The 23,150-nt window shown below is 47.4% G+C and overlaps 2 protein-coding genes across 2 annotated transcripts in view; both read right to left on the minus strand.

Moving 5' to 3' along the window:
- SLC13A4 (solute carrier family 13 member 4) overlaps positions 1-1,746 on the minus strand; it is a 39,044-nt gene extending 37,298 nt beyond the window's left edge. The window contains exon 1 of the mRNA XM_029234238.1: positions 1,648-1,746. Within this exon, the coding sequence (XP_029090071.1) occupies positions 1,648-1,746 (99 nt within the window). The remainder of the gene's footprint in view (positions 1-1,647) is intronic.
- Positions 1,747-6,977: 5,231 nt separating this feature from the next.
- Positions 6,978-19,964, minus strand: FAM180A (family with sequence similarity 180 member A). Its single transcript, XM_029232967.1, has 3 exons — positions 19,838-19,964; positions 9,373-9,473; positions 6,978-7,828 (listed from the first exon to the last, which is right to left on the minus strand). The coding sequence occupies exons 1-3, from the start codon at positions 19,911-19,913 to the stop codon at positions 7,484-7,486; spliced, it is 522 nt and encodes a 173-aa protein (XP_029088800.1). The 5' UTR covers positions 19,914-19,964; the 3' UTR covers positions 6,978-7,483.
- Between the last annotated feature and the right edge of the window lie 3,186 nt (positions 19,965-23,150).

Raw genomic sequence — 23,150 nt, forward strand, 5'->3', positions numbered from 1 at the left:
CAGAAGGCGCTAGGTCAAGAAATGGCAAGGTCTCTTGCTCTCAGTGAGTCCATCTTTAAAAACCTATTCAAGAATTTTGATAGACCTCAACAGAGCAGAGGTTTGCCTTTCCTCCCTTGTCTCTCCTCTTTTCTTTTTTTCCCACAACATCCCTCTTCTGTCACATTTATAGATTTTTTTTGTCTACTTCAGTAATTTGTTATTTTGTTTTCTTCTTCATGTGGATACTTCTCACTAGTCATTGGTAACTGAGAAGCTCCAAGACAGGCTCCCAGAATTAAATGGCAGCACTACCCCCCAGACTCATGGTCACCAGAGATGGGGCTGACTCAGGGGACACGGGGCGGGGGGTGCCTGATGCTGCTAATGAGAAGAGCAGGTGCCACTTGGTTGGCATTCCCTTAACCCATCTGACACCGAGTAAAACAAAACAAAACAAAAACATGAAAAGGAAAGAAAATCAGCCTACTGGGACAAAACCGGAAACGGACTAGTGTGTGTACACGCCGGGAAACCGTCCAGCACCAATCACTGTCCGCTAATCCCAGCCCGGTTTTCATCAGCAGCTCCCTGGTGCTCTGAGTTTTTATTCTACTAAAGACTTAAACCAGTTTGTTTTTAAGAAACCATTCTAATCCCCTTTAACTGTGTAATTTAATCTTGGTTACGAAGTTACTCTGGGAGCTGAGTGGAAGACACCCTTCCCCTCCCACAAACAAGATTAACCTTTCTTAGCTTATTTTTCCTAAAGTCTCAAGGGTAGTGCCAGCTAGGGTAAGGGGTAAAGCCACTGGGAGGAAGGGGGGGGGGCAGGGAGAAAAGGAGCTGGAGGAAGGCAAGGAAGGCAAATGACGGTCTCAGAAGCAGAGCCCAGGCTCTTCTGCTCACACAAACCTGGACAAAAAATTGGGCCACAGTCTAGAGTTGGGGGCTCTTATTCTGTTTTATCGAGTCATTTGCTGTCTCTCCATCAAGAGCACAGAGAAGAAAACACAGAGGATACAAATAATCAAAGGGCCACATGCATGGGACCAGGGCAGGCTGCCAAGCTGCGCTTTCAACTTAAAGTTCAGAAGGAACTTGAGGGATTAAGAGTTTCAAATCCTGGTTATCAGAGCCCACCGTAGTCACCCACAGACCCTGGCTAGATGCACAAGAGCCCGGCCGGGGACCCCACCGCAGTGCACCTCAGGCTGGGGTCCACAGTCCCCTCCCTCCCCCATCTGGGAGGTCTTCCTGCATGTCCAGTTGCTCTCCCATATGGACGGTCACATGTTGACTCCTGGCAAATACCGGCTCTCCAGACCGCCCTTCTCTTTATCGGGTGTCCGCCTGGCCCCTGCCCCCGAGCAGGCTGGCCCACTGCTCTGTGTCACACAGATCAGCCACTCCAGCCATCGGCCCTTCCTCTTATCTCAGTCCTGGCCAGGGGCCGTGGGGCTGGGGGACTGGGAATGGGGTGAAGGGATGAAAATGGCGGTTTTTAGGCAGAAAGTATGTTAGCCTCCTCCAGGAAAGCATTTCCATTTCTTTACACCAACAGAAGAATGCTGAGGCGCTGCACGAGCACCCCACTCCCTCCACCGACCTCCCCTCTGACCTCCCACCTGACCCCCTGGCCCCAGGAGGGGACCGGCTGGTACTCACGCTGCTGGGGTGAAGCATGGGCAGAGGCAGCAGCAGGAGCGGCACGAAGATGACGAGTAGCAGCTTCCTGGCTCGGTGGAGGCCCTTCAGCAAGCCCATCCTGGACCTCCTCCCCTTGGAGCCCGCGCCTGCCAAGTGCCTGTGCTGCTGGCGACGCTCGCCTCCCTCCAGAAACACTCCTTCAACCTTTCTCGGCTTCCAAGAGTCCTCTCTCGTCTTAAGAGCAGAACAGGAGGGCAGGTAGAGCCTCTGTTTGCAACAAAGGCCGGCCTCCTCGCCTTCGGTTTTAGGTGGGATTGGTGAGCATAGTTTTATGCCCAGCAAAAAGGAAGCGGGAAAGGATGCTAAACGGGGGCATAATGGCTCTCTCTTTGCTTGATCAGTAATGGAGTAACTTCATTCCAAAGCTCAGCAAAGGCCCCCTTAATCAATCAAGATTACACCTCTGCTGCAGCTGTCTGGCTGCCGTCTATTGTGCCCTCCAACATTTTTCCTCTCTCGGATGGCCTGTTTTGGGCAGTACCACTTTCGCTCTCTACCTGTGCTGGCTGTACCCCCTTTCCTTAAAAAATCTAGTTCCCCCTCTTCCCTTAAAACAAACCCCCGAGTTTGTCAGCAGACCATGGAGACTTCAAATAGGGCTGGTCTCTCCTCCCAGGGCCTGGCACTTTAACTCTGTTCAAATTGCTCTCCTTCTAATTGGTTTCCCATTATAATTTGCCTTGAGCCTGGGCCTCCAAAGCAGAAAAAAAAAAGTCCCCAAGACATTCCTTTTTGTCACGGGACAAACTCTTGCTGGAGGCCCACCTTAACTTTCCTTCACCTATGGGACGCAGGACAGAGGCAGTAGCCACGCCCATTCCTCACAGCCAATCAGCACGTTGGAAAGAATGAGTCAGTATCTCTTCCAAAGGCAGTTCAGGATTGGTCCCAGCAGGGGCCTGCTGATTCTGCAGAACCTAAGCAATGTGCAAAGCTTATTTTTGTTTCTCAAACATCCTAGGGGCTGGAGTGATGACCATCACCGTAAACAGAACCCCACTTCCTCAAGCACTGCTTTAACGTTGCAAAGCATAGGACCCTGAGTTTTCTCTGGGAGGGCCACTTGCTGACCTAGTCCTTAGGAAGATGAAATGTCTGGTGGCAGGGAGAAAATGAAATATTAATCCTGGAGAACTTTACCCCAGAGTATAGAATATTAAGTCTTTTAGATTTCCCTGGTGGCAAAGTTGTTTGCTTCAGCACCCGGGTGAATACAAAGCATGAGTCAACAGAGGGTGTTAGCCTGTCAGAAAGACCACAGACCCTTTTAGGGAGAATGGGAAGGGTACTGCCTCTCTGGAAAAATCTAGATGCCAGTCTCATTTGAGAGGCCCTTGGAGCCCAGACATCTGTGGTCTTTCTGGCTGGAGTAGGTGTTCCAATGTCCCTCTCTGAGGCTCTTTACCAAAAAAGAAGCAGGAGGCTTCCTTTGGCTGGTGTGCAGGGAGGAGGTGGGAGGGCAGGAAAAAAATGGTTGGGTGCAGGAATAGGGCCTTTGCAGCCCTTGGACGCTGGAATTTCTGCTGCTTACAGGTGAGGAGAAGCATTCTCTTTTCTCTGAAAAGTCATGTGGATATGGGGCAAGGAAGAAAGAAAAAAGAGAGAGAGAGAGAGAGAGAAAGCCCCCAAACTTTTATATTTGGTGGTCCTTGGCAGCATTGCCTTCATCTGAGAGATGCTGAGCAGAGTCAAGGGTTATGAAATTCACGTTCGCTTGAATTCACAGAACGCAAGGAATGGCATTCTAGGGTCTGCAGCTATGCCAGTCGGAAATAATCCCCAGGCTAAAGGCAAAGTGACTCCAAAAAGGTGACTCTAGAAAACCAGTTCTTCTTGACCTCTAAAGCAGGAGCAACTGTGGACGACCCAGTTTGAAATTTTCTTGCCATTGTAGGATGCGCTACAATGACTCATCTCTTTAAGTGCATTTTAAAGACTGGCTACTGTATTTACTACATTCAGGCCTCATTTTGTGATGATTTGGAAACTCAGAATGGGCAAAAACACATGTGTGATGTTTTGGTGGCAAATATTAAAGAGTCAGGGTACAAGTAAACAGCTGTGGAAGTCAACATTCTCTGTTAAACCCATGAGCCACTTCAAATTCCTTGGTGAGATAGTATGAGATAATAAAGATTCCATTAAGCCTGGAAACTCAATCATGACATTTTAATTACACCATAAGTGAATATTTGTTAAATAAAACTATGTGAGTGACATAGTAAGACCAGTAGTTCTCCTTCAGGACTCTATCTACTTTTTAGATAAAGAAAACATTTTCCTAAGGAAATTTTATACATTGCTTAAGAAATGTAAGACAGATTCCACCTATATGAGGTATCAAAAGTAGTCAAACACTTAGAAACAGAAAGTCGAATGGTAGTTGCCAGGGGCTGGGGGGAGAGGGAAAAGCGGAGTTGTGGTTTCATAGGTATCGTTTTTGCAAGATGAAAAAGTTCTGGAGCTCTGTCACACAACAGCGTACATGTAGTTAACATTACTGTACCGTACACTTAGAAATGGTTCGGATGGTAACTTTCATATGATGTGTTTTTTAACCACAATAAAAAAATGAAAGATATTAAAATGGGTTAGGAAAGTCAGGGGCACCATGTAAAGTCATTTAACAAGCATTTGATTTTAGGCCAGTGCTCTGGCCTTTACCACTTATGTGATTTACCACTTACGTGATTCTCCTTTATGAAGGTTTCAGCATATAGATGTTTTTCAATGTCTCTTGAGTGACACCAGAGGTAGCCATGAGAATGCCGACTATAGAGGAAACTTCCAGAATTTTTAGATCCTAAAATTTCCCGGCAGTCTAGAAATGGCAGAAGGGTTCCACTGAGTCACAGGCAAGCTTCCACTACTATGTCACACTCTGAATTATTCTTTGAGTAAATATGACAAAATGTGACTGGGTTGTGATGGTGGTGTGTACGGTGCGGCATTAATGAGGCAAAATGGGAGAGTCCGTTGCTGTCCAGGCTACTCCCTCACTGCTCACTGGGCAAAGAGTCGGGTTTTGGGGTGGTGGTGGTGAGGAGAATGTTTGATTTTGCTTGTAAATGAAGTCAGTGCTATAAAACTTTTTGTGGGTAAACAATTCATTTGTATTCAGCCTAAAATAGTGTTGAAGTATCTAGTTACTAAACATGAAATTTTCATTTGTCTTTAAAAAGGTTGTGCCCTTCTTCTTTCTTTTATTTTTTCAGTTGCTTGCCACCTAAGTATGGACCCAATTTATCAGTACAAAAGTGCCTTTAATTTTTTGTGGCAGGGTGAATGAACTACCATTGCTATCACTGGTCCTGGGAACCACCCTCCCATTCACGGATCTCCTACCCCTGGGAGCATGTGTATCCTAACATGGTAGGCAGGGACGACAAGGGTGGGTCTTTCCTCCTGCTGCCTAGAAGAAAGCTCTCAGATCCATTCTGATAGGGGTGGAGCGCCAGGGTGTATGCAGGACTCTGACTGTTAGAGTATTGCCCAGTGTCTAAGGATTGAGGCCTTGCTGACCCCCTCTCCAGCCCACATCCAGGAAAAGCACAAATACTGAAGGTAGGCCGTGAGGCTTATCTGCTTTCTGGGCAATCCCAAACTTGTCTGTACCTCTGTCTTGACTTTGTTTTAATCAGACAGTGATCCCCAAAGGAGACAGTGAGCAACAGAGTACGGGCAAGAAGAGGCAGCGAGAGGTCAAGCAGGAGAAACTGGGAGATGCCTTGAGGAATGGATATAAAGATAATCAGAACCGGACCCAAAGACAGAACAGCAGAGACACCAAGTGCAATGAAAAGAAAGAGGCAAGTGGAGTGACTGCATGAAAGAGAACGTGCAATCTTAGAAAGAGAAAAATCGAACACAAAAGCATATATCAGAGTCTGTATTTGAGGGAGGTAAAAGAGCAATATAGCCACAGGGAGTGAGAACCAGAGAGGATGATTAGTCCTCTGAGCCTGAGGACATCGGGATGCAAAGTGGGATTTTTCTCTGATGATAAACACCTTGCTCCTGCATCCTGGTGTTACTACAAAAGATCATGCAGCGTGCGCTGCTAGGCGAGGCTCACTTATTCAAAGATTCTAAAGAAGTCCAGACCAGCTTTCGTCTTCATTCAGTGACAATTGTTAAATACCCATTTCAGAATAAAAAATTTAGCCCAGTGAATCCTTGTTTATTCAAAGATCAGACTTCCTGCAGCTTTAGCCTCCAGAACCCAGCTGTAAACCTCGGAGAAGCTGGAAAGGTCTCTGAGCTGGTGAGGAATCTTTATTAGGACCCAGGTGCTTTACTCCTAGCAGGGACCTTCATCTATTAACTCTTATTTAATGTGGAATTATAACAAGACTTGCTATCTTATTTTTCAGGCGATGCCCAGTAAGAAAGAACAAATTGCAAAGGGCGAGTTATGTTGGTAGCAAAGAAAATGCTACTTTTATCGCCTGACAGTGAGGAAGGCAACAGAAAAACTCACACCAGATTCAGAGTTAAGAAAGCCTGGGACTGGGCTTCCCTGGTGGCGCAGTGGTTGACAGTCTGCCTGCCGATGCAGTGGACGCGGGTTCGTGCCCCGGTCCGGGAAGATCCCACATGCCGCGGGGCGGCTGGGCCCGTGAGCCATGGCCACTGAGCCTGCGCGTCCAGAGCCTGTGCTCTGCAACGGGAGAGGCCACAACAGTGAGAGGCCCGCGTAGCGCAAAAAAAAAAAAAAAAAGAAAAGAAAGCCTGGGACCTTTCAGGGTTGATACAAACAGTCCAGCAGAGACATCTCAGGTCCAGGTGTCCTCCCTGTAATATCTCACAGTTAGTTAAATGCTTGTGAACATTTCAGAAGTAGAGGAATCTTAGAGATGATCTCATCTAACTCCTTCATTAGAATGTTTCCGAGATACTAAATTCAACCTTACTGGCTTTCATATATATCCAGTCAATATTGCTAAAATGAAAGTTTTGGCATTTGAAAGGGTAAAATTCTGTCATCTGAAAATCATTTTTGTTTGGAGCACTTAATTCTCTGATGATGCTCAATAATTTTAGCATTAGGATAGGCAGGCCGTGGCACTGGTGCCACCTCTTTCGTTAGGATGACCCTCTCTGCATTAGCTTGGTTTCTCTGTTCAAAAGGCAAGGCATGACAGTAGCATTTCTGTTGGCCCCCTTCATGTTTCTCCTCTACATTAGACCAGCCTTCAGGAAAGAAGAGTCTAGATATATAGGTCATAACTGATTTTCTGACTGATTCTTTTTGGGGACTTTTGGAAAAGTTGAGAAGTATATCCTTGGTTAACAATGTATTTATTTGGCTATAGCTCTAGTTTCTTTATATCTTACTACAGAACTTTGGAAAGGTGTTCATTCAATCCAGCACCCTGATCTCTTAGGACCAAAGAAATCTGTCCCCCACTTTCCCACCATGCCCAGACTTCTGTTATGTCTCTCCTGGCTCTGTCCTCACTCTTGGGTGTCTGTGTTACAGTCACTCAATGTTAAAGCATATCTTAGACTCCTGCAATTCACCAGGCAAAACATTCAGCCTCTGGAGGCATCTTGAATTACCATTCCAGCCCTTTTTTCCAGCCCAGGTCACATTATGATATGACTCACAGTCTTATGCTTGTCAAGAAGTTACAAGGGGCAAAGAGCATCGGTGTTTCTTGTTTTATCTTTGCTGCTCTGAGTTGGTGGTATGTGTTTTGTGGCTGGTCTCTGTAAATGGAGTAGAGAATGAAGAATTTCTGGTTTACTGTGTGCTGGTCCCTGCTCCCTGGTCCTGGTGCCAGCCAGTCTCTCAGGGAGATGCTCTGGGACATGAGGACCGCATTAAGTCATGCCTCAAGGCATGGAAAAGGCTAAGGAGGGACTGGGCCCAGATATCCTTCTGATGCCCTTGGGACGAGGCTGTGCGATAGGCTGTGTAGGCCAGGGTCAGCGCTGTCCTTTCGAAGTCCTCTTTCTTGAGGATGCCTGGGTGGTTGGAGAGGCTGGCGCTCAGCCGCCGGATGTCTGGGATGCTCTTGGGGATCACATCATTGCAGATGGCGCGGAAGTCAGAGGCCTTCCGCAGGGAGGAGAGCTCCTCGTCCTTGATGGAGATCTTCAGGTCAGGGCTGATCTCAAGTTCAGCCAGAAGGAACTGGGGGGAAACATGGGGTGTGGAAAAGCATGAGGCATTCGTTGTTGAGGACATCACTGGATTCATGATCACGTGCGTTCATGTAGGGAGGTGGCTTGCAGAGAGCTTTGGAATCAAGAGACCTGGGTCCCAGTCCTGACTTTCCCACTACCTGTGTAACCTCGGATGAGTCACCTAACTTCTCTCAGCCTCCTTTTCTTCCTCTGTGGAATGATTAATAACAGCAATACTTCACTGGGATATTGTGAGGAGTAAATAAGACAAATATGAGTGACATCTATCACTGTGCCTGGTACAAAGCCACTGTTAAGGAACACTTTGTTGTTTCTAGTGTCCCGAATCACCCCCTTCTCTCCTTCCTCCCTCCCACCCACCAAAGATCTTCTAAAGCGCAGACTGACTATTTTGGATAATTTAAAATCAGAAGCTGGGAATTAGAAGGATGCAGAGAATTGTGCTAGGAATTAAGTGTGCTACAGAGATTTGTCCTCATTTCTTGACTGTTCTTTAAGAGTAGGGGTGAGGTCTGTCATAGGCACCCCCTGCTCAGTGCCAGGCTCATATCAGGAACCTAACCAGTACAATTTAGACTGAGTCCTAACCCTCCCCTCTGTCTCCGGCTTCCCCCGGCTCTAATCCATCCTGCATGCTACTGTCTGTTATCTTCCTAAAACAGGTCTCTTGCTCTGACTCCCATATTCATGACCTGGCAGAGGCTATGCATTTTCCAGTTTGTTCCCCGAGGCAGGATTTGAAATCTTCTGCCTGGCTCAGCTGCTTGACCATGGCAGGCTATCTCCTTTTTAGTCAGACAGTTCTAGTACATGCAGGATGTCAGAGGGCGTCCAGACAGGAGGGGAACTTTGGCGATCTTTGGAGTCCCTCATTTAACAGCTGAGGAGATTCAGGCCCAGGGAGAAATGGTGGCTTATGCAAGGTTACATAGCTGATGGGCGGCAGAACCAGAACTAAAGCTTAGGTCTTGAACCTGGAATTTTTTCACTGAACCAAACCAAGCGGCCTTGGGTAAATTTACCTGTGGTTTGGAGGAGAAGTGGCGTCTTGGTGCCAGAGGTATGAGAGGCAGAGGGAGAGAGCCTTTGGGGTGGCCCCAGATTCAAAAATGGGGCTGTCACAGTATGAGGTTACTGAGACACAACTCCACTCAGACAATAGGTTTGGCATTGCCTGGGCACTGCTGGTGAGTCCTGGCTTAAAGCTCTGGCTGGGGAATATTGCCCCGCTCTGTTGCTTGGGTGCAGGTAGAGGCGCCTCTGGGCCAAGCCTAAATCTCTAATTTTGCCTCGACTAAACCCCTAATGCCAACCTTCCCTGGGACAGCATGCGGGAAAGGAGAAGGGGGTGCGAAGAACACTTTCCTCTGGGATGGGCAGGATTCGCTACCTCCACACACAAGTCTAGGCCAGTTCCCCGGGCAACAGAGGTCACTCATTTTCAGGGGCTCAGGTCACTTCTCCAAAAAATATAGAGAAGGAGCAATGCCTTTTGAGTTACTTGAGTGGCCCACTCTCCCCTCTGCCTACCTCATAGAGCAGCTCTACTTCCTCCAGGGAGCTCTGCAGGACGGGGTTCAAGGGCACCGACGAGGATCTCTTTGGCCGGTGGGCGGCAGGGAAGAGCACGGCTGAAAGAAAAAAGAGTGAGCTCGCCAGGCTGCAGCGTGCACTGGCTTCTCCCGTGGGTGAACCCCAAGGTTAGCCGTCCAGTCTTGAAAGCGACTGACTCCACGTGGTGGTGGAGCTGCGAGAAAAAGGGGCTGCTTCTTTAAGACACTTGGTTGTGATTTACCAGAAAACTGGGCAATAACTGTAAAAATTGGTGAGACCTCGAGGTAAGTAGGGCCCCCGGAAGTTGTGCAAAGCACAGTTTACGTAACCATACATGACAGCTCTGCTTCTTGATAATGGCGCCCTTGGGCCATCAAGATAGTGTCCAGTGATGTCCAGAGTACTGTGTTGAAGAAGGGAACTGCATAAGCAAGGATTTCTATTAGAAGTGATAAGAATGAAACATCTTCAACGTAAAGGACACTGGTAGGAATCTCCCACCTCCTGGAAAAGCTGGTTGGCTGTAATATTGCTTTCTCTGTAATCCGTTTATTATCTAGCCCACAAGTTCCTCAGGGGCTTGGACCAATGTGCTTTCATGTTTATGCCTGTGCAGCATAGCCTGGCAGGTTTCCAGGGTGCACACAAGGTGCAGTTGTTGGCAGACCGCATCCCTGCATCGATGGGGGCCTTGACGGGCAGAGGGGTAGCCCTGCTTCTGCAGACCATCTTGGGGGATGGAGCCTACAAACTCCAGAGCAATAGTTCCTGGCCCAGAATTTTAGCAGGATTTGTTCTCTTTGCCAGAAAAGTGCCCATTTCCCACAGAATCATAGATTTTAGGACTTGAGAAGGCCTTAGCCTCTGCTCACTCACAGCCTCTGCCTCTGGTCTCAGGTGGAGCTCAGGAGGGCGAGGCATCTCCTTCCTACTCCACAGGTTCACAACCTTGACCATACATTAGAGTCACCCAGGGTGTGTGGGTCCAGCTCCAGTAGTTCTGATTTAAGTGACTAGGATGTGATTGAGACAGTAAACTTTCTGAAAGCTTCCTAGGTACTTCTAATGGCAGCCTAGGTTGCCAGTCAGAAGGTGCTTGACCCAAGCCTGTGTAGAAGGAGCTGTTCCTGCTGAGTGGATACTCCCAATTTAGCACAATGCTTCTCAGCCTTGACTGTGCATTAGAATCACCTGGGAGCTTTATAAACCTACACACCCAAGGCTGCCTCCCAGGCCAGTTCATGGGCATCTCTGGGGTGGATGTAGGCATCGGGACTTCCGACAGCTCCCTGGTGTTACAACGGGCAGGCAGTGTCCATAACCACTGGGTTACCCAGACCCACCGCCAAGCAGCTGGTGCCCGGCTAGAATTCAGAGCTCATTCCCATCCGATGAGGCCTTATAGGGGCATCTGAAGAGACCAAGGCCCTCGTGTTCTTGGAGACAAGAGAGTGGCGGTGTACTTTGACCCTACTTTCTCCTTGGTGGGAGGTGACACTAGGACCAGAACTGGTCCTGGACCAAGATGCGGCCTATTCCTTCTTACCATGAAACCCCTTTTCAAGCAACTCCTTTATGTCTTCTCTGTTATTGTGAAGTGAAAGGTATTGTTCCCTTTAAAAATATTCACACTGCAGCAGGTGAAGGGGATAGGAGGGAACAAGGTCCTGGCACAGGGCCCTTTCTGCTGCCTCCCGGGAAGTTATTCAAGGCCAGACCTACACGCTCTTCACTCAATTGCTTCTCTGCGAACAGCTACTTCCTTTAACATGCACACCCCTGGTGGACCCCTAGTTCTCAAGAGTTGGGAAGAAAATACTTCCTGATGCAAAGCTGGGCTTAATAATGGAAATGTTGCTTCTAGGAGGCCTTGTTCTCATAATTTTTAAAATAATAACACAGTTTGGGGAAGATTGTTAAAAAACAATTCAGCCTCTGGACTAGGGCTGATCATTGCTTCAGAAAGTATATGTGGGGAGCACCGGAGTCTCACAGATGGACCCCTTCCCCCTTCTTCCCACCTTCCACGGGTACCCCTCACGTTGCTGTGGCTGCTTTGACGGTGTGTGTGTGTGGGAGGGGCTTTTATGGCCCTCTGGGCTGTGATGTGCAGCCAGCTCTAGGGCAGGCGTCTCGGCAGCTGCCCGTGTCTGACTTCCTGTGCGTGAGGCTAGGTCTGGAGACCTGGATTCATCCCCACTGGAGATGCTGCCGGTGGTGGGCGAGAGATAAGCTGTGTCTTGCCCACGTCGAAACATTCAGGTAAGAAGTTAAACGACTAGCCACTCCAGATGTCCTTGTCCATAATGACAGAGGCCGGACCCTGCCAGAATGCAAATGACCCGACCAAGAGCTGACCAACTCCAAGAGGTACACACGCAGACCTTTAAACCAGACCGGCTCCCACGTCGTTAGAAGAACGGCCCTGTGCCCCTAGGAAGCCTTTCCCTGGGACCCCACCGTACACTGCTGTGTTCCTTCTCCATCTCCTTAATTCTCTTTTTATCTTCTTCTTGCATCCTTTCTATACATTTCACATCTTGCCGTCTATTGCTGGCTCCTGGGAGGGAATGAATTTTATGCTTCTGACCTCAGTGTCTGCATAGAGCTCAATATATATACTGAGTGCAGTCTCAATATATATTTTGGAATGATTTTAAAAATAAACTAGGTATTAAAACAACAAAACAGAGCATCCCTGGAGACTCTCCAATTCAGGCTTTGCTGGTTTTCCTTCCTTTCCCTTCTGCCCCATCTCCCAAATTTATGAGGTCATTTTAAGTTCGACTCCGTCCTCGCTGTGAGCGATTATAAGCGGCTTTGGGCAGCCCAGTCCGTGAGGCTGGTAGTTCTGAGGCCCGAATCCTCCCGCTGGACGGCTGTTAGCAGCTGCACCCTCTCGGAGGGAGAAGGGAGAGAGGCGAACGGGGTGGGGAGGCCAGGGACTGGCAGAAGCATCCCACTCCCTCTTGGGCACCACCTGAGTGTGGAGCCTTGGGCAGGAAGGCTGCTGGGACAGTGTTGTTAAGATCACTGACTTTGTGTGTCTTCTGCCTGGTGTAAAACTAGGCCGATTTGTTTCTTCCTTTTTCACTTAACGCTCCACACCCAGCCCACGCTCCGGCTGTTTCTTCAGGTTGTGAACATGACCACAAGGACCACTCGGTGTGATCAGGGGACTCCAGAGACTCCCCCATGGCCTTGCATGAAGGTCTGCTGCGCCGGCCAGCCTCGGGCAGGGGGGCCAGCCCCTCCTCCCCGAGCCCCCGGACTCATGAGCCTTCAGGGGACATTGTGAAACACTGGACCAACCCGCATGGAACAAAAAATTTACTTGCTAAAGTTCACGCCACATGCACTAATTTAGTTCAGGAACTGGATCCAGGGATTCATGTGTCTTAGCATGTTCTGTCCGTGTCTTCTATTGAGAGACACATTTGGACCTCAGGCCAAAGTTGTTCAAATGTGGAGCCCGGACATCCTAACAGCTTATGAGCTCACTGTGGGTCAGTCAGCATGCTTGGTGCTTTCCTTATGTACCTTGTGAGGTAAACATTCACATCTCATTTTATAGATGAAGAAACTTGGAGGCTAAGAAACTTGCCCTTGGCCACCCAACTTGTTTGTAATAGGCCTGAGATTAAAATCCAGGTCTCAAGGGCTTCAAAACCCAACTGCTGTATTTAAAATAGATAACCAACAAGGACCTACTGTATAGCACAGGGAACTCTGCTCAGTACTCTGTAATAACCTAAATGGGGAAAGAATTTGAAAAAGAATAGATGCATGTATAGGTATAACTGAATCACTTTCCTGTATACCTGAAACTAACACAACATTGTTAATCAACTATACTCCAATATACAATAAAAATTAAAAACAAAACAAAACAACAAACAAACATACAAACAAAAAACCCCCAATCTCACCAATAGGGTGAACCACGCTATCTTTTTGTAGGTGCATCTGCCCCAAGACTGGGCGTTCTTCAGTTGTGTGTAACCACGGGAAGGATACATGTAGTTAATTAGGAATGAATGAATGCATATTGTATAAAACATACTCTTAAATGAATCACACGTATTTAAACAAATCTCTACCTTTGATTGATAATGTGATATACAAGGTCAAATTTCTACAGCCCTATGATCATTCTCTTGCACTAATCCTCGTCTCCTTTGATCCCTCTTCGTTCCTTTGCAGTCACTAGGCAAAAGCACACCCCATTTCTTTACCTGTTCCACACCTGCACCTGGGTTAAGTGGTCTCACTTGAAATTCGTGATCGTTATTCTCAGGAGGGGCCCCAAATGCTGCCTGACCATTACCCGTATTTCCTGCTTCCCCTCACTCTATTTCAGTGTGAAATGGATGATGATTTCACGCCTCCTCCTTTCTCCTCAAACCAGTTACCGGCCTCGTGCCCAGGTCCTCTGACTTCCCTTCTGTTATTGTGTCCCTGCTCTTATCTCGAGCCAACTTGTCCCCGCGTGCACGAGGTCTCCAAGAAAGTTGTCGCTCACCTTTCCACTTTTCTCTCCCACATCATTAATTTTCCCCTCTCTACCGATCTTTCAAGGCAGCATGAAAACACGTTGCTGCTGCTTCTTTAAAAAAAAATCCCCCCTTGCTGGCCGCTCTTCCTTCCCCTCCGTCTCCTCGCCTTGCCGACTCCTGGCCGCAGCCTGGGTCTCTCCCCTCTCACTAGCCACACTGACTTCGTACGGATGTTCTGCTGTGTATTTCCGGGCCCGACTTCTAGATATGCAGCTGCCTGCGGGAGAGTCTCCTTTTGGATTCGTAATAGTTGTCTCTCCTGATCTCCAACCCAGTCCCAACGCCTGCCATCCATCACACCTGCTCCGCACCTCCTGCTTTGTCTGCTGTCTTCCCATCTCTCGTAGCTGCTCAGGTCAAAACCTGGGAGTTGTCAGTCATCCTTGCCTTTTCTCTGTCTTTCGCACCTCACACCCCACTAATCAGCAAACCTTGCTGGCTCTACCTTCGGAGAAGATCTGCAACCTGGCTTCTTCTTACCGCATCCCAGCTAGCCTCCTGGTCCAAGCCTTGACCATTTCTCCTAACGGTGTCTCTGGTTCCATCCTTGGCTGCCAACTTCATCCTCCTCATTGTATTCTTTTTTTTTTTTTTTTTTTTGGCCACGCCACGCGGCATGTGGGATCTTAGTTCCTCTGCCAGGGGTTGAACCCGTGCCCCTGGCAGGGGAAGCGCAGAGTCTTAACCACTGGACCTGCCAGGGAAGTCCACCTCATTGTATTCTTAACACAGCAAGTAAAGCGATTCTGTGAAAACACAGGTTGGATGATGTCAATTCTCTGCCCAGAAACTTCTATGGCTTTCCATCTCCCTCAGAGTAGAAGCCAAAGATCTTCAGATGGCCACCAGGTACTGCGCGACTTGACCTCTTACTACCTCTCTGCACTCTTCTGCTGTTATCCTCTGGCTCATGCCCCTCTAGCTGCAGGCCTCCTCACTGTTGCTTGAGCTCACCAAGCATGCCTCTGCCACAGGGCCTTTGAACTTCTGTTCCATGTGCCTGGAATACTCTTTCCCTGGAGACTGCATGGCTCACTCCTGTGTTTCCTTCAGGTCTCAAGTCACCTCCTCAGTGAGACCCTCCCTGACTCTCCTATTTAAACTTGTGATCCTTTATATCCTCTAATCTGTCCCAACCTTATTGCCATCCAATGAACCAGATATTTTATTTCTATATGTGCTTATTGTCTGTTTCCTTTCACTAGGACGTCAGCTCACAAGGGCATGTGATTTTGTCTGTTTTGTTAATGCTGTATTCCCAGTGCCTAAAATCCTGCCGGTGACTGTTGAATGAATAAACAATCCCATAGAAACACATTAACTCTCCTTGTTACTCAACTCCATTGTTTTCAGAGTGCCTCACCAAATCCTTCTCTTTTTAACAGGGTGATTCTGGAACTAATTTGCAGTTACAGGTCCTGGATAATTATCAGAAAGTAGATGTTGTCTCCTGTCTCCATCACACCCTCCCTTTATCTATGAGGAACCCCTGTTTGGGTCTAGGAGAAACCGATTTTTTTTTTTTTTTAATTGAAGTATAGTTGATTTACAATGTTATGTTAGTTTCTGGTGTACAGTAAAGTGATCCAGACATATGTATATACACACACACACACATATATTTAGTTACACATATATATTCTTTTTCATTATAGGTTATTACAAGATACTGAATATAGTTCCCTGTGCTGTACAGTAGGTCCTTGTTGTTTATCTAGTTTATATATAGTAGTTTGTAGCTGCTAATCCCAAACTCCGAATTTATCCTTCTCCCATGCCTTTCCCCCTTTGGTAACCATAAGTTTGTTTTCTCTGTCTGTGAGTCTGTTTCTGTTTTGTAAATAAGTTCATCTGTGTCATACTTTAGATTCCACATATAAATGATATCATATGATATTTGTCTTTCTGTCTGACTTACTTCACTTAGTATGATAATCTCTAGGTCCATCCATGTTGCTGCAAATGGCGTTATTTCATTCTTCTTTATGGCTGAGTAGTATTCCATTGTATATATGTACCACATCTTTATCCATTCATCTGTCAATAGACATTTAGGTTGCTTCCATGTCTTGGTTATTGTGAATAGTGCTGCTATGAACATTGAACTGCATGTAACTTTTCAAATTATGGTTTTCTCCCGATATATGCCCAGGAGTGGGATAGCTGGATCATATGGTAACTCTATTTTTAGTTCTTTAAGGAACCTCCATACTGTTCTCCGTAGTGCTTCCACCAGTTTACATTCCCATCAACTGTAAAGAAGGGTTCCCTTCATACCCAGAGAAGCTACTTTTAATTATCTCAGTCAAGGCTTGCACCTGCACCTGTCTTGCTCCCCAAGCCTTACCTCCTTCAAGCTTTCTTGCCCAGACGTATAGGCAGAAGCCTCCCTAAATGGAAGAGCCTATTTTTGCTTTGAGCCTGATCTTCTCTTTGACTTTTTATAACCTGGGATAAAAATCTCTTCTTCCCTCCCATCTCCCAAATAGGTTAAAAAAAACAGAACAATATTAAGGCTGACCATGGTTTCCATGTAACTGTGCACAGCATCTGTACCAAAGAGCTTATTGGAAAGGATTCACACTGTAGACCATATCATACCAAAATACAACCATATTTTTAATGAATCAGTTGAAGCAACTCTATGGAAATGACTGTGGGTGTGGAAAGGAAAAGCTCTCATTTATAAAAAGTCTTTTGCCAGATCCTACTGATGTCATTTACTTTTTTTTTTTGCAGTACGCGGGCCTCTCACTGTTGTGGCCTCTCCCGTTGCGGAGCACAGGCTCCGGACGCGCAGGCTCAGCGGCCATGGCGCACGGGCTTAGTTGCTCCGCGGCATGTGGGATCCTCCCGGACCGGGGCACGAACCCGTGTCCCCTGCATCGGCAGGCAGACTCTCAACCACTGCGCCACCAGGGAAGCCCGTCATTTACTTTTTTGCTCCTGAGCCAGCCCTTCAGAAACACAGTGATGTTCTGAGGTAGCCAGGACCTTGGCCCCGTGTGTTGGGGTCCCCTGGAGTGCTTCTGAAAGGGCTGCTGTGTGTTGGCTTCCCTTGGCCAGAATGTGCCACTGCCCAGGGTGAGCACCTGGAAGGGATGGAGGGGCGTGAGTGAGGACATTGAGACTCTGCCTCTGCAGACTGGGCTGGGGGAGTGAGATCCAGCTCTAAGCTCCCGGCTGAGGGATCTGGGGAGTGCTAAGTTCTCCCCCATCTTCCAGCTTTCTTACCTGTTAGTGGTCAGAATAACGCCTCCTAAGGCAGTGACCATGGAGTGAATGAGGTGGCCGCTTAGTCATGCTGGACCAGTGAGTCAGTTGACACTTACTGAAAACACCCACCCGGGGCCCTTCCCTTCACGGAAATTGACGACTGAAAACACGCACAGCACTAAACTGGACACGTGAAGATGACATACATTCCACCACTGCAGGGCCACCCTTCCTTATGAAACTGCTTGTCAAAGAAATAACATATGTATTTAATAAAAATCAGATACTTATAGGAATTAATACGTGTATTTTTTTTTTTAAGACTGGCTAGTTCCCTGCAGCCCCCCCAGGCGGTGTGCCGGCAGGACCTGGGTGGGGCTGGGACTTGGGCCAGGTGTGTCCACTTCCCAGCAGCCTCGTTAACCACAGGTGGGTCCCTTGGTCTTAATCAAGGCGGTGGGGCTGGAGCAGCCATCCTGGCACAGGGTGCTGCCTCCCAGAGCGGAATCCTAGAGAGCGCCGAGGGAGAGGCTGGGAGAATGGTAGGAAAAAAAAAGATGTCCTGACGGCAGGATGTATTCCTTTTGGGTTTATTTCCACACTTCTACCCGTGGAGGCACGGGGTGGTGCTGGGGGGGATGGAGGAGGAGTTTTGTAGGGAGAAGTCGCCCTCTGACTGTTTCCAGAGGGAATTCTTCTAAATTAGGCCTAGCACTGGGGTGGGGGGCAGGGTTGGGGTAAGGATGCAGGTGAAAGGAACAGTCAATACATTTGGAAAAATTGGTTTTTCTCTGGGTGTGTCTCGCATTCCGTCATAAAAAAAGGGCAATTGTGTATTCCTTTTACGATTAGAAAAAAATGTTGAAAACGAAAAAAAAAAAAAATCAACTACGTGGAAGACTTCTGATGACGGTTGGAAGGGCCCCGCATCATTTGTTGGCCCCGAACACTGATATGAACGGCTAATCCAGCACTTAACGTCAGCTGCCTCACCATGGCCTCTGTTTCAGCTGTGTTGGCCTTGTGTCTTCACACAGATTGTTATCATTATTGGGGGGCAGACCCTCCCCAGTGAGGAGGGGTGCAGCCAGAGCAGCTGCTCTCAGGATGTTGCTATAGAACCGATAGGTTTTCTGTTGAGAACCTCAGACTTTCTTTAATGAAGTTTTTTCCTTTTTTAAGTGGTAGGTAATAGCTGACGTTTATGTAGCTCCTCATTTACAAAGCGTTTTATTTACATTTTTCAATATGACCCTCACATGACAACACAGTGAGGGTCAGTTTTTGTTACTGTTAATATGTTACCTGTTCATGCACTAAAGCTCAGAGAGGTTAAGTCTTCCCAGACATCACACAGCGAATTAGAGGCAGAACTTAAATCTTTGAGTTCCTTGCAGGTTAGCTCATCATGTGCCTGTTGTGTTTACAAGCCTTGTAACAAATCAAATCATCCCATTTGGCTTTCTAACAGCCTGTGCGTTAAAGAGTGGATACTATCATCCTTTTTTAATAGGCAGGTTAAGGAAGGCCCCCAGTGTCACACAGGGGTAAGTGGCAGAACGCAGCGCCAAGGTCTCTTTGCTCTGTGCTTCCGAGTGTTGCCCCCAGAGTTTGTGCACATGATGAGCAGGGAGATGCGTGTGTGAGGGAATAAAAACCCTAATAAGTACATTGGCTTTTTCTTTCCCCGGTTTCACATCTGCTCTGCGCCCCAGCTGGCTGTCCCTTCCTTCCCTGACACTCTCGTTGAGAACCAGGGGGCTCATCCTTTTGTTGCTGTGCAGTCGTCACCCTATTTTGGATCTCTGGAAACACCAGTGAGCCTGACTTCTTTTTCCAGTTCTTTCCAGGAGAGAGACCTCAGTTGACTTTAGGCAGTGGAGAGATCTCAGTTCAGATCAGTGTGGAGCAGTCAGCACTATTGGTCCCTTGCTTCCTAAGTGATAGACCCTCATTGACTGGAGGTGCCGCCAGTGTCTGCCCACGGGAGCCATAAACGATGCCAGGCCGGCTCTGAGAAGCTGTGTCCCGAGAGCAAGGAAGTCGGCCGTGGGGAGCAGCCTTGCTGGGCTCCTTCCTTTCCGAGGAGGCTGGCCAGGGCGGTAGCAGCCGGGCAGACACGAGGGTGCTGAGGGGCTACTCGTCCTCTCCTGCTGCTGGACCAGCTCTCTCCAGCTGGAAAGATGCGTTCACTGCTGCTCAGGAAGAAGCGTGGAGCCCTCCACGTGGACACCCCACTCCCTCCAGGTAGCAGGCCTCTTGCCGGTCAGCACCCCCAGTCCCTTCATGTCAGTATCAGTCCCGAGCACCTGCTCTCCACACGCCCTGCCCAGCTGCAGCAGCCTGGGGAGAACTCAAGGGAGTCTGTCCACATTCTACGAAGCAAAGATGACTTCCCTCTGGCCCGTCAGAAAGGGATGCTTTCTGCATTCTCCCCCTCGACCCAGTTCCCTCAGCAACTTTGATTTTTTTGGTGTCATTTCCCCCATCACCTTCTAATACCTTCTAGCATGTCGTGAGGCATAAAGCAATTGGCAGAGATGAGATAAAAGGAGGGTGCAGGGCTTCTAATTTCTTCCTGCTCTCTCCATTCTTCCCCCCAGCTTCCTAATTGTATCGAAGAAAGAAGAACGAGCATCAAGCAAACAAATAAATTAAAAGCAACTCACCCCTGCTCCACCTGTGCGACAGAGTGGCCTGAGCGTCATAATACAACAGCAGAAGCAGCAACGTCTTCCAACACATCTTTTCCTCCAAAAAGGTGAAAAATCGCCCTCAGACCCAGTGGGACCCCAGGAGCTACAGGTATGCCCGTACTGGTCCTCCCAGTGTGACGATATCGTTCTTACCTCCCCTTCTTTTTCAGACCTGCAGAGGTGCCCTCTCCTGCCTCAGAAGGGTAGAGGCAAGGGCTGCCTCCTGGGGAGGACAGGAGCGGGACCTCTGTTAATCCTACTCTCTCTGGGATTGGGGCACTGGGCTTCCACAGAGAGACTCTGTTTTTGAGCACATCTGGAGTGACTCATGGGGCATGTGATCTCCTTGGCAGTGGGGTGGATAAATATAATTTCTGTACTTGAGTTCCATGTGTTGGATGCACCCACTGGAATTTTTCTTTAACAAACAGACTTGCGGAACTTGTTAGAGAGCCCGGCAAAGACCTGGCTGCTGTCCCCGTACACACACACACACACACACACACACACACACACACCAGCGCCAGGGGCGAGGGCTGCAGCAAGAGCCAGGTGGCTTGCCTGGTAGACGCCGGGGCCGACTGAGCCCAGAGTTGCCTTCAGGACAGCAGAGTCATTGTGGTGTCTGGGCTGAGTGTCACTTGTTCCCTTCCCTGCAGCTAGCCCTTGAGGAGCAGGAGAGAGCTGCCGTGGTGCCTGGGTATTGTGCAGGCAGGTGATGATCCAGGGGCCCACAGGTGACCTCATTCACATTCGTGACACCCCAATTTCTGGACTGTCTAGATCTGGTACCAAATCACTTTGATCCTCTCAAGCAAAATGGTAGTGTTTTTCCAAGATCATTCTTTTGGCATTAATTAATTTTTATTGAGATATACTTGGTATATAACATTGTGTAAGTTTGAGGTGTACAGCGTGTCGATTTGATACACTTCTCTGTTGCAAGATGATCACCACCATGGCTTGAGCGACCAACTTCATTGCATCACTTAATTATTCTTTTTTGTGGTGAGAACTTTTAAGATCCATGACCATTTTTAAAGTTCTGCCATAGACACCTTGATTTTGTCCAATACCACTTCCTCGCCTTCTCTGAAATTATAGACGTACAATGCTAAAACTTGCGGGATATTTGAAGTTGGTTTCACTCTGTGGGTTTCCAAGCTGTGGAGGTGGTGCCAGGGTGAATGAGCTGCTGGAAAGGACACCCCTTTGCTTCAATCAGAAGAGCTTTTTTATCTGTTAGAGGAAGTTGCTTGAAAAAAAGAAAACTTGGCTACAACATTTGCGAAACACTGATCTTTCTAATGTTAGGAATCGCTGTTGGGTGCTTACTTTGCTCCAGGCACTGTGCTAGGTGCTCTCATTGTATTCATTGATTTAATGCTTGAAACAAACTATGAGGTCCATATAGAACAACACTCTCCAATGGAAATATAATTCGAGAAACAAATGTAATTCAAAATGTTCTAGCAGCCATGTCAAGAAAGTAAAAAGGAACAGGGAAATCAGTTGTACTAATACCTTTTATCTAACCCAATATATCTACAATATTATAATTTCTACATGTAATCAATACAACTTTCTATTCCTTTTTCATACCAAGTCTTTGAAATCCAATGTGTATTTCACACATTAACACATTTCAGTTCAGGCCAGCCGCATTTCAAGTAATGGCTGCAGATGGCCAGTGGCTACTGCATTGGGCAGTGCTGGGCTAGAACGTAAGAGGGCAGGTTCTGCAGCCAGAGGACCACAGTAGGTTTAATTAACGTCCATCACCTCACATAGTCACACATTTTTTTTTCCTGTGTTGAGAACTTTTAAGATCTACTCTTTGAGCAACTTTCAAATATACAATACAGTTATTAACTATAGTCACCATGATATATGTTACACCCCCAGAACTTATTTATCTTATAACTGGAAGTTTGTACCTTTTGACCACCTGCACCCATTTCTCCCCCCTCCCCCAGCTCTGGCAACCACCAAACTGTTTTCTGTTTCTGTGAGTTTGGATTTTTAAGATTCCATGTATAGGGACTTCCCTGGTGGCACAGTGGTTCAGAATCCACCTGCCAATGCAGGGGACACGGGTTCGAGCCCTGGTCCGGGAAGATCCCACATGCCATGGAGCAACTAAGCCCGTGCACCACAACTACTGAGGCCTGTGCTCTAGAGCCTGTGAGCCACAACTACTGAGCCCACGTGCCACAACTACTGAAGCCTGTGTGCCTAGAGCCCGTGCTCCGCAACAAGAGAAGCCACCACAGTGAGGAGCCCATGCACTGCAGCAAAGACCCAATGCAGCCAAAAATAAATAAATAAATAAATTAATTAATAATAAAAAAAGATTCCATGTATAAGTGAGATCATATAGTATTTGGCTTTCTTTGACTTATTTCATCTAGCATAATGCCCTTAAGGTCCATCCATGTTGTTGCAAATGGCATAATTTCCTTCTTTTTTACGGGTGAATAATATTCCACTATATTTTTACATACCACATTTTCTTTATCCATTTGTTGATGGACACTTAGGTTGTTTCCAGGTTTTGGTTATTGTAAATAATGCTGCAATGAGCATGGGGGTGCAGATATCTTTTTGAGATAGTGATTTCATTTCTTTGGATATATCCCCAGAAGTGGGATTGCTGGATCATACGGAAGTTCTATTTTTAACTTTTTGAGGAACCTCCATGCTGTTTTCCATAGTGGCTGCACCAATTTGTATTCCTACCAACAGCGCTTAAGGCTGCCCTTTTCCTGACATCCGCACCAATACTTGTTATCACTTGTCTCTTTGATGATGGCCATTGTTGACAGGTGTGAAGTGATATCTCATGGTTTTGATTTGCATTTCCCTGATGATTAGTGATGTTGAGCATCTTTTCATGTATCTGTTAGTCATTTGTACTTCTTCTTTGGAAAAACGTTTATTCGGTTCCTCTGCCCATTTTAAAATCAGTTTGGGTTTTTGCTATTGAGTTGTATGGATTCTTTATATGTTGCGGAAATTAACCCCTTGTCAGATACATTATTTGCAAATACCTTCTCCCATTCCGTAGGTTGCCTTTTCATTTTGTTGATGGTTTCCTTTGCTGTTCAGTGTACTTCCTTTTTAAATCTGCAGGGTTTGCCCAAAGGACCTGGCACAGGACTGGGTGCTTTGCAGTTGCCCCTTGAATATTTGCTGATTGATGCTGAAGCTGAGAAAGCTTCCACTCCCCCTGTTCTCTTGCCAGGAGAACTCCCATGAGCGAGGAGGTTGCTGGGGAGGGAAGATG

This window comes from Monodon monoceros, unplaced genomic scaffold (genome assembly GCF_005190385.1).
Source record: "Monodon monoceros isolate NGI ecotype Baffin Bay Population unplaced genomic scaffold, NGI_Narwhal_1 Super_Scaffold_2, whole genome shotgun sequence".
NCBI classification, from domain to species: Eukaryota; Metazoa; Chordata; class Mammalia; order Artiodactyla; family Monodontidae; genus Monodon; species Monodon monoceros.

Coding starts and splice junctions, on each gene's coding strand:
- FAM180A (XM_029232967.1), bottom strand. CDS start 19,913: ATGTGTTGGAAGACGTTGCTGCTTCTGCTGTTGTATTATGACGCTCAG. Junction 9,474..19,837: donor GTCGCACAGGTGGAGCAGGG/GTGAGTTGCTTT, acceptor TTTTTCTTTCAG/CCGTGCTCTTCCCTGCCGCC. Junction 7,829..9,372: donor AAGTAGAGCTGCTCTATGAG/GTAGGCAGAGGG, acceptor GTTTCCCCCCAG/TTCCTTCTGGCTGAACTTGA.